This window comes from Nerophis lumbriciformis, linkage group LG26 (assembly GCF_033978685.3).
Source record: "Nerophis lumbriciformis linkage group LG26, RoL_Nlum_v2.1, whole genome shotgun sequence".
In the NCBI taxonomy this organism is placed as follows: Eukaryota; Metazoa; Chordata; class Actinopteri; order Syngnathiformes; family Syngnathidae; genus Nerophis; species Nerophis lumbriciformis.
The window spans coordinates 10,846,678-10,858,806 of record NC_084573.2 but is presented as its reverse complement, the minus strand read 5'-3'; the positions used below and the strand labels follow the sequence as shown (position 1 = coordinate 10,858,806).

The 12,129-nt window shown below is 40.2% G+C and overlaps 1 protein-coding gene across 2 annotated transcripts in view; it reads right to left on the bottom strand.

Moving 5' to 3' along the window:
• cdc42bpab (CDC42 binding protein kinase alpha (DMPK-like) b) overlaps positions 1-12,129 on the bottom strand; it is a 253,034-nt gene that overhangs the window by 64,413 nt on the left and 176,492 nt on the right. For both annotated transcript variants that reach the window (XM_061987401.2, XM_061987402.2), the window contains exon 19: positions 5,647-5,771. In XM_061987401.2, the coding sequence (XP_061843385.2) occupies positions 5,647-5,771 (125 nt within the window). The remainder of the gene's footprint in view (positions 1-5,646; positions 5,772-12,129) is intronic.

Below are 12,129 nucleotides of genomic sequence, written 5' to 3'. Positions count from 1 at the left end.
GCACATTATTTGCAGACTATAATTACCGTATTTTTCAGAGTATAAGTCGCACCTGCCGAAAATGCATAATAAAGAAGGAAAAAACATATATAAGTCGCACTGGAGTATAAGTCGCATTTTTTGGGAAAATGTATTTGATAAAAGCCAACACCAAGAATAGACATTTGAAAGGCAATTTAAAATAAATAAAGAATAGTGCACAACAGGCTGAATAAGTGTACGTTATATGAGGCATAAATAACCAACTGAGAAGGTGCCTGGTATGTTAACGTAACATATGGTAAGAGTCATTCAAATAACTATAACATATAGAACATGCTATACGTTTACCAAACAATCTGTCACTCCTAATCGCTAAATCCCATGAAATCTTATACGTCTAGTCTCTTACGTGAATGAGCTAAATAATATTATTTGATATTTTACGCTAATGTGTTAATAATTTCACACATAAGTCGCTCCTGAGTATAAGTCGCACCCCCGAAAAATATATCAAAAAAACTGCGACTTATAGTCCGAAAAATACAGTATTTGTTTGCAAAAAATATTTTTACCCCAATTAGGTGAAATGACATAATCTCCCACGGCACACAAGACTGTATCTCACGGCCGCGGCACAGTGGTTGAAAAACACTGTTCTAATGGTGGTCCACCACTCGTCTATTGTTCAAACATTTGTCCATGTCCAAGTGTGCTGGCTTTCTTCTCTTTGCGATACAGTCGTGCCTCGCACACTTCTTACCAAATTGACTTTACACATCTTTGGCCTAAGTTAAGCAAAAGTACGATACAACTTTCTTCTGAAACGATACCGATATCGGAGGAGGCTTAAAGGGTAACTGGAGTTTTAGCTATCATTCATAATCCTTATGTTAGACAGGAACACATATGTTTTTTCTTCTTTTAATGCATTCTAAGTTGTAAAATATGGCAGGTAAGAGGTGGCTAACAATGCAGCTAATGTGAGTACCCTATAAAGCCCTCTAAAAATATAAAAAAAGTGCCAACAATACTCCATTTACATGTGGTGACCTGAATATTAACAAGTATTAGTGATATTGTTATTATAAGCGCTAGCACTGAGGAACTACTTTTAGTAGATGACTTGCTTATGCTGCGATATTGACATATTGAGCTGCTGCATCGCCTCTGTGTTGGTGAAAGTTAATTCTAGATGATAAATCATGCCTCTAACCTGGATAGTAGAAGGTTGTGGACATAAACCCACAATTTGGTCAACATGGACATCCAACTTAGACCTGGAGATGGCCAGAAAGACACAAAAAGACGCTCGTTTACGGCGCCTTTTTTATTTAATTTAATTCTTTATATACACGGGAACATACAAACATCCCGTCAGTCTTTATCCCAGTGAGAGCAGACATCGTACAATAAGTGATTGTTTTATTATGTTTGTATATCTTGTTTAACACTTAGCAATACTGCTACATGATGCTTAGTATTTGACTAAAGCTGCATCTGTTTAGCACACAGCTTCTAAAACTTGTAAGTCATCCTCCTTATATTCAGGCTCAAAAATGTACGTTTCTGGATCATCATTTGTCCCAAAGTAGTCTTTGTTGTCTCTCATCAAGTCTGCCATGATTAGTAGTCTTGTTGTTGTTGAAGGGAAAGTGAACGTTGTGATGTGTCTGTGAAATTAATACGCCGCTCTATGCTTAAAATGATCAGAATATGTAAATATTACATGTTATTGTGAATGTTACTACATGACATATAAACTTATATGTATATAAAACATTGATGGAAGTTTTTTAGATAACTTTATAGGCTCCTATTAAAAAAATAAAACGTGTTCCTGAAGTGAATTATATTTATATAGCGCTTTTCTCTAGTGACTCAAAGCACTTTACATAGTGAAACCCAATATCTAAGTTACATTTTTAAACCAGCGTGGGTGGCACTGGGAGCAGGTGGGTAAAGTGTCTTGCCCAAGGACACAACGGCAGTGACTAGGTTGGCAGAAGCGGGGATCGAACCTGGAACCCTCAAATTGCTGGCATGGCCACTCTACCAACTGAACTATACCGTTTCTGTCTTACATAAAGATTGTGAATGATAGGCAAAATCCTAAAAAAGGATGCAGTTCCCCTTTAAGTAGTGTCTGAAACCAATTAAAACACGATACGATATCAGCATGACTCGAAAATACTTGTGGAACGTTCTAAAAGGTTTGGTCAAGATAAATGAGTCAAACAGAGAATAATTATTAACCTTCTGAAATGGACTAAAGCTGTCTTTAAGTTGAAGTGGAGTGGAATTGTTTTTTTTTGTTTGTTTGTTTTTGGTGATCGGTCACAAGGGGTGTGAATTGTTGGGCAACTCACAATTCAATCCGATTCCAGGGCTGACGATTCGATTCAGAAACGGTTCTCGATTCAACACGATTCTCGCAATATATTATTTGGTATAATAATTATAATGAAACTTTTTCAAAACAGGTTAGAAAACCTTGTAATGGCCTAAAAACGTCCTTTAAAAAATTGATTCTTATAAAAACATTTGGAAAATTATAAATCGATGTATAATTGGGATGAATAAGAGTTGCGATTTAGATATAAATCAATATTTTTGTGCATCCCACATTAATTCATCAACTTAAGCACATGAATGATGCAGACACGTTTGTTACTGGATACTTTCTATCACGCTTCTCTGGCTTGGAGACTTTGTAAGTGTAAGTAATATGTAACAAAAATTATTTGATACTTGTTTATATTGACAAGTGTCACCTTTTACTGTGCAATGATTATTACCTATGTCTAGCTTGTGTGCTATTGTGTGCTTAGCTGTTGTGTAGCTGCTCGCTCCTAGTAGCCTATAGCCAACCATGTTTACCTTTTGTTAATAACTTTAGTAAAATATGAGAAATTGCATGTTTATTGGGGGATGTTTAGATGTTAACTGACTGTCAGCTTTGAACAAGTAAACACTTTGCTTGTATTGCACATGATATCACACACAAGTAAACCCTCTGCAGGACTGCTTGTATCGCACATTATATCACAAACAAGTAAACACACTGCAGGGCTGCTTGTATCGCACATGATATCACACACAAGTAAACACGCTGCAGGACTACTTTTATCGCACATGATATCACAGACAAGTAAAGATGCTACAAGGACTGCTTGTTGTGCACATTATATCACAGACAAGTCAAGGCGCTGCAGGACTGCTTGTATCGCACATGATATCACAGACAAGTAAATATGCTACAAGGACTGCTTGTGCACATGATATCACACACAAGTAAAAACTCAGCAGGACTGCTTGTATCGCACATGATATCACAGACAAGGAAAGATGCTACAAGGACTGCTTGTGTTGCACATGGTATCACAGACAAGTCAAGACGCTGCAGGACTGCTTGCATCGCACATGATATCACAGACAAGTAAAGATGCTACAAGGACTGCTTGTTGTGCACATGATATCACACACAAGTAAAAAATCAGCAGGAATGCTTGTATAGCTCTTGATATCACAGACAAGTAAAGATGCTACAAGGACTGCTTGTATCACACATTATATCACATAAGTAAACATTCTGCATGACTGCTTGTATCACACAAAATATCACAGACAAGTCAAGACGCTGCAGGACTGCTTGTATCGCACATGACATCACACACACGTAAACACGCTGCAGGGCTGCTTGTATCGCAAATGATATCACACGAGTAAACACGCTGCAGGATTGATTGTACCGCACATGATATCACACAAGTATACACTCTGCAGGACTGCTTGTATTGCACATGATATCACACGCAAGTAAAGACGCTGCAGGACTGCTCGTATCGCACATGATATCACACACGTAAACATTCTGCATGACTGCTTGTATCGCACATGATATCATAGACAAGACAAGACGCTGCAGGACTGCTTGTATCGCACAAGATATCACAAAAAAGTCAACACGCTGCATGACTGCTTGCATCGCACATGATATCACACACAAGTAAACACTCTGCAAGACTGCTTGTATCGCACATGATATCACAGACAAGTAAAGATGCTACAAGGACTGCTTGTATTGCACATGATATCACACACAAGTAAACACTCTGCAAGACTGCTTGTATCGCACATGATATCATAGACAAGATGCTACAAGGACTGCTTGTATCGCACATGATATCACACAAAAGTCAAGACGCTGCATGACTGCTTGTATCGCACATGATATCACATAAAAGTCAAGACGCTGCATGGCTGCTTGTATCGCACATGATATCACAGACAAGTAAAGATGCTACAAGGACTGCTAGTATTGCACATGATATCACAGACAAGTAAAGATGCTACAAGGACTGCTTGTATTGCACAAGATATCACACACAAGTAAACACTGCAGGACTGCTTGTATCGCACATGATATCACAGACAAGTAAGGATGCTACAAGGACTGTTTGTATCGCACATGATATCACACAAAAGTCAAGACGCTGCATGACTGCCTGTATCCCACATGATATCACACAAAAGTCAAGACGCTGCATGACTGCTTGTATCGCACATGATATCACACAAAAGTCAAGACGCTGCATGACTGCTAGTATTGCACGATATCACAGACAAGTAAAGATACTACAAGACTGCTTGTATCGCACATGATATCACAGACAAATAAAGATGCTACAAGGACTGCTTGTATTGCACATGATATCACACAAAAGTCAAGACGCTGCATGACTGCTTGTATCACACATGATATCACACAAAAGTCAAGACGCTGCATGACTGCTAGTATTGCACATGATATCACAGACAAGTAAAGATGCTACAAGGACTGCTTGTATTGCACATGATATCACACAAAAGTCAAGACGCTGCATGACTGCTTGTATTGCACATGATATCACACAAAAGTCAAGACGCTGCATGACTGCTAGTATTGCACGATATCACAGACAAGTAAAGATGCTACAAGACTGCTTGTATCGCACATGATATCACAGACAAGTAAAGATGCTACAAGGACTGCTTGTATTGCACATGATATTGCACAAAAGTCAAGACGCTGCATGACTGCTTGTATCGCACATGATATCACACAAAAGTTGGGGCGGCATGGCGTAGTGGGTAGAGCAACCGTGCCAGAAACCTGAGGGTTGCAGGTTCGCTCCCCGCCTCTTACCATCCATAAATCGCTGCCGTTGTGTCCTTGGGCGGGACACTTCACCCTTTGCCCCCGGTGCCACTCACACCGGTGAATTGAATGATAGGTGGTGGTCGGAGGGGCCGTTGGCGCAAATTGCAGCCACGCTTCCGTCAGTCTACCCTAGGGCAGCTGTGGCTATGAAAGTAGCTTACCACCACCAGGTGTGAATGATTGATGGGTTCTACATGTAAAGCGACTTTGGGTACTTAGAAAAGCGCTATATAAATCCCAGTTATTAAAAGTCAAGACGCTGCATGACTGCTAGTATTGCACATGATATCACAGACAAGTAAAGATGCTACAAGACTGCTTGTATCGCACATGATATCACTGACAAGTAAATATGCTACAAGGACTGCTTGTATCGCACATGATATCACAGCTACTACATCCCATACTTGGTTTGTGATGATGTTTGAAGTCAATATTGGACATTTGAGAAAGGCGTGTCTCACCACTGGATGATTTCTGTGATCTGGGCCTCCCAGTGAGCGACGCTCTCCTTCTTGTCCGCCAGCTCTCTCACTTGCTCCTCCAGCTGCCGACTGGAGGCGCTCACCTTGTCCAACACGCTGGTCAGCTGAGGATGCAGACATCACAAAGTTGAACAAAGTCCACCTCAAAGCATGCTCGCAATCGGCGCACATAACACTTTCATGTGTGTGTGCTGCGGGGGCGTAACCATAGCAACGCCATAACAAAGGCCTCGATTGCATGCTCTGATAGTGAGCGGTTTGATTTCCGTCATTTATTGGAGTGCCTTGCCAAGATGAAGTGTGTCCAGCATCCTGTAAGTGACCATGTAGAAATAGGACCGATACGTTTTTTTTCGGGGCCGATACTGATAAATGATGTGTGAGCTGCTGCCTGCTCTTCTTTACTGGTATGCCATGATTTCCGCTACTTTTCTACTTCACGCTGAACTCTGTGGCTTATAAAACGGTGCAGCTAATTCATGTATTTTTCTTTCCTAGAACACTTGTAATAAAAATAGTAAAAAAAAACAACAAGAAGCAAATACATTTGGTAGGTGTTATTGTTTGTGCTATGGTGCCATCTTATGGACGGGTTCGCTCACTGTAGGTAACGCTTCCATTTATCGCCTTTTTTTCCCCCAACCACAGTCTTGGTTTTCTTTGCAGCCATCCATAGCGTTTCTACCCGTGTGGATTCTTCATTCATCACTCCAAGCAACGCTTGTAAGTTTTACAATATAACTAAAACCATTCTTACTTACTAAAACGTCCCATGTGTGATGTCTGTAGGAGTGTTTTCATGCATATTTGTGCATGCTATCGTAATGTAATCAAGCTAGTGTTGTTAGAATTAGCTAATACGCTAACAGGTTTACGAGTGTCTGTGTTAGTATTATTAACTTACAATGGCCTTCTTTTTGTATTGTTTCAGTTTCACAAATTCCTCAGTAAATTCACCAAAACGTCACCGTGGAGTTATTGAGTCCGTTTAGCTGATTGGAGAGCTTGCTTGCCCAGCCAGTGGGTCCATGACGATGGCTGACGTTTTGTTTGATCAGCTGTTTTACTGCCAACTGTCGATTCCGATTCTTGAGATGACAATTTGACTCAGAACCGAATTACCACTTTTCGCGTAATATATTATTGGCTAAATGATAATAAAACCTTTTCAAAATAGGACACAAAAGCTCCTTTTGGTTGCTGAGAAACATCTTATACGTGCAGTGTTGGACAAAAAAAAAACCCACGTCTTTTTAACAATGTATTTTTTCAATTTTATTTACAAACATTACAGGATGCTAATTTGATGAAAGAAAATAGAGCAACTCCAACCCAATCCCAGCATTAAAATACTTAGAATGGAAACTTACAAAGCAATTGAGAAAACATACAAATAATATCAATAATAGTTGTTTACTGTTTTAAATTGAAAAATTGATACTTAAAAAAGTATTTGGACCCCAAAAAAAATTATTATCATTTTTTTTCATCAATTCTCTTACAATCAGAATAAATAAAAATTGCAATTTGAATGTGACTATATTTTTTTTAACACACTTTGTGCTTAACTCTGTTATTATCTGTGCATGCATTTAGAATATTTCAAGCATTTTGTTTTGGGGTTATTACTCCTCTTCCTCCTATCCAGGAGATCGCAAAAAGCAGCTGCCTGACCAGGGCTCAGAAAAACTGCAAAGACTCCTCCCACCCCCACCAAGGACTGTTTTCACTGCTGGACTCTAGAAAGAGGTTCCGCAGCCTCCGAAGCAGAACCTCCAGGTTCTGTAACAGCTTCTTCCCTCAGGCCGTAAGACTCTTGAACGCATCATAATTAAATTATCCCCTCAACTCCCCCCAAAATGGATTAAATCGCTGGAATAAAAAACGACAATATAACATACATGTGAAAAAGTGCAATATATTTATCTGTACAGTAATCTATTTATTTATTTATATATATTTATTTATTTATATATATATATATATATATATATATATATATATATATATATATATATATATATATATATATATATATATATATATATATATATATATATATATATATATATTTATTTATTATTTATATATGCACCTTATTGCTTTTTTATCCTGCACTACCATGAGCTTATGTAACAAAATTTCGTTCTTATCTGTGCTGTAAAGTTCAAATTTGAATGACAATAAAAAGGAAGTCTAAGTCTAGTCTAAGTCTAATATTTCAAGCATTTTGTTTTTGGGTTATTAAAAATAATTACATAGTTAAAGCTGTGAGGGCTTTACGCGAGTCAGGGCACACATTACACATGCAGTCACGTCCTTCACAATGGCCGACCCAACATCAGAAAATTCAGCAAGATCCCGGAATGCGGAAGGAAGTTATGACTGTTATCATTTTCCCCCACAAGGGGGCGATATTGGCGCTACAGCAGCCATGCAGTTGCATCCCACTCAATGCTCCGACCCACCATCAGAAAGTTCAGAAAGAGCATGAGGAAGGAAGTTATGCATACTTGCCAACCCTCCCGATTTTCCCGGGGGACTCCCGAATTTCAGTGCGCCTCCCGAAAATCTCTTGGGGCAACCATTCTCCCGAATTTCTCCCGATTTCCACCCAGACAACAATATCGGGGGCGTGCCTTAAAGGCACTGCCTTTAGCGTCCTCTACAACCTGTCGTCACGTCCGCTTTTCCTCCATACAAACAGCGTGCCGGCCCAATCACATAATATATGCGGCTTTTGACACACACATACAGTAAGTGAATGCAAACGCATACTTGGTCAACAGTCACACTGAGGGTGGCCGTATAAACAACTTTAACACTGTTACAAATATGCGCCACACTGTGAACCGACACCAAACAAGAATGACAAACATATTTCGGGAGAACATCCGCACCGTAACACAACATAAACACAACAGAACAAATACCCAGAACCCCTTGCAGCACTAACTCTTCCGGGACGCTACAATATACACCCCCTGCTACCACCAACCCCCCCCCAATCTCCCGAATTCGGAGGTCTCAAAGTTGGCATGTATGAAGTCATGTAATCACCAGGCTTGCTGATGAAGGACGGCCTTCACCCTAACCAGGAAGGCGCCATCAACCTGTCTAAGAACATAGACTACTGTTTAAGTCACATTTGACTAACTACACTAGAGCAAGCCCGGTCACAGGCAATTACAGAGCCTGCTAGTCTGGGTGAGGAGTCAGTTAAGCTAGAACTAACCAGCACCAGGCTGGATAATTCCTGTACGCATAGCAATTTTCTTAGAATAACACACAACTCACATAATGTGTTTTCTGTTGTGAATGTGTCCGGGGTAGATATGCATTCTACTGAGGTGGCAAATCATGATGCGTTCAGTCGATCGCAGCATCAAGCAAACAATCTGAAAATTCCCGTCGTATCAATTCCTAGATATGGTCGAAACTATTTAAAGTGCACTACGTATAATAAACGCAACATTATTAATATTTCTACTACGGATAATTTAAACAAAAACTCGTCAAAACAGCCCAATACTTATAATATGGGCTTTTTAAACATAAGATCATTGTCTCCCAAAACGTTATTAGTTAATGAGGTCATTAGAGACAACAATCTTAACGTCATTGGTCTTAGCGAAACCTGGCTCAAACCAGACAAATTTTTTGCGCTAAATGAGCCATCTCCTCCTAACTATACGAATGCGCATATTGCCCGTCCCCTTAAAAGGGGTTGGGGGGGTCGCACTAATATACAATGAAAACTTTAACCTTACCCCTAACCTAAATAATAAATACAAATCGTTTGAGGTGCTTACTATGAGGTCTGTCGCACCGCTGCCTCTCGATATGGCTGTTATCTACCGCCCCCCAGGGCCCTACTCGGACTTTATTAATGAATTCTCAGAGTTCGTTGCTGATCTAGTGACGCACGCAGACAATATAATCATAATGGGGGACTTTAATATCCATATGAATACCCCATCGGACACTCAGTGCGTGGCGCTCCAGACTATAATTGATAGCTGTGGTCTTACACAAATAATAAATGAACCTACGCATCGCAACGGCAATACGATAGATCTAGTGCTGGTCAGGGGTGTCACCACCTCCAAAGTTATGGTACTCCCGTATACTAAAGTAATGTCCGATCATTACCTTATAAAATTCGAAGTTCTGACTCATTGTCAACAAACTAATAATAATAATAACTGCTATAGCAGCCGCAACATTAATGCTACCACAATGATGACTCTTGCTGACCTACTGCCTTCGGTAATGGCACCATTCCCAAATTATGTCGGCTCTATTGATAACCTCACTAACAACTTTGACAATGCCCTGCGCAAAACCATTGATAGTATAGCACCGCTAAAACAAAAAAGGGCCCCTAAAAGGCGCACCCCATGGTTTACAGAAGAAACCAGAGCTCATAAATTATCATGTAGAAAGTTGGAACGCAAATGGCGCGCGACCAAGCTTGAGGTTTTCCATCAAGCATGGAGTGATAGTTTAATATCGTATAAACGCATGCTTACCTTAGCTAAAGCTAAATATTACTCAAATCTCATCCGCCTCAACAAAAACGACCCTAAATTTTTGTTTAGTACAGTAGCATCGCTAACCCAACAAGGGACTCCTCCCAATAGCTCCACCCACTCGGCAGATGACTTTATGAATTTCTTTAATAAGAAAATTGAACTCATTAGAAAGGAGATTACAGACAACGCATCCCAGCTACAACTGGGTTCTATGAACACAGATACAACTGTATCTACGACGGATACTGCAATACAAAATAGTCTCTCTCTTTTTGATGAAATAACATTAGAGGAACTATTACAGCGTGTAAGTGGGATAAAACAAACAACATGTTTACTTGACCGACTTCCTGGGAAACTTATCAAGGAGCTTTTTGTATTATTAGGTCCATCAGTGCTAAATATTATAAACTTATCACTTTCCTCTGGCACTGTTCCCCTAGCATTCAAGAAAGCGGTTATTCATCCTCTGCTCAAAAGACCTAACCTTGATCCTGACCTCATGGTAAACTACCGACTGGTGTCCCACCTTCCCTTTATTTCGAAAATCCTCGAAAAAATTGTCGCACAGCAGCTAAATGAACACTTAGTGTCTAACAATCTCTGTGAACCTTTTCAATCCGGTTTCAGGGCAAATCACTCTACGGAGACAGCCCTCGCAAAAATGACTAATGATCTACTGCTAACGATGGATTCTGATGCGTCATCTATGTTGCTGCTTCTTGATCTTAGCGCTGCTTTCGATACCGTCGATCATAATATTTTATTAGAGCGTATCAAAACACGTATTGGTATGTCAGACTTAGCTTTGTCGTGGTTTAACTCTTATCTTACTGACAGGATGCAATGCGTCTCCCATAATAATGTGACCTCGGACTATGTTAAGGTAACGTGCGGAGTTCCTCAGGGTTCGGTTCTTGGCCCTGCACTCTTTAGTATGTACATGCTGCCGCTAGGCGACATCATACGCAAATACGGTGTTAGCTTTCATTGTTATGCTGATGACACCCAACTCTACATGCCCCTAAAGCTGACCAACACGCCGGATTGTAGTCAGCTGGAGGCGTGTCTTAATGAAATTAAACAATGGATGTCCGCTAACTTCTTGCAACTCAACGCCAAGAAAACGGAAATGCTGATTATCGGTCCTGCTAAACACCGACATTTATTTAATAATACCACCTTAACATTTGACAACCAAACAATTACACAAGGCGAATCAGTAAAGAATCTGGGTATTATTTTCGACCCAACTCTCTCCTTTGAGTCACACATTAAGAGTGTTACTAAAACGGCCTTCTTTCATCTCCGTAATATCGATAAAATTCGTTCCATTTTGTCCACTAGCGACGCTGAGATCATTATTCATGCGTTCGTTACGTCTCGTCTCGACTACTGTAACGTATTATTTTGGGGTCTCCCTATGTCTAGCATTAAAAGACTACAATTGGTACAAAATGCGGCTGCTAGACTTTTGACAAGAACAAGAAAGTTTGATCATATTACGCCTATACTGGCTCACCTGCACTGGCTTCCTGTGCACTTAAGATGTGACTTTAAGGTTTTACTACTTACGTATAAAATACTACACGGTCTAGCTCCGTCCTATCTTGTCGATTGCATTGTACCATATGTCCCGGCAAGAAATCTGCGTTCAAAGAACTCCGGCTTATTAGTGATTCCCAGAGCCCAAAAAAAGTCTGCGGGCTATAGAGCGTTTTCTATTGGGGCTCCAGTACTATGGAATGCCCTCCCGGTAACAGTTAGAGATGCTACCTCAGTAGAAGCATTTAAGTCCCATCTTAAAACTCATTTGTATACTCTAGCCTTTAAATAGCCCCCCTGTTAGACCAGTTGATCTGCCGTTTCTTTTCTTTTCTCCTCTGCTCCCCTTTTCCTTGAGGGGGGGGGGGGGGGGGGGGGGGGG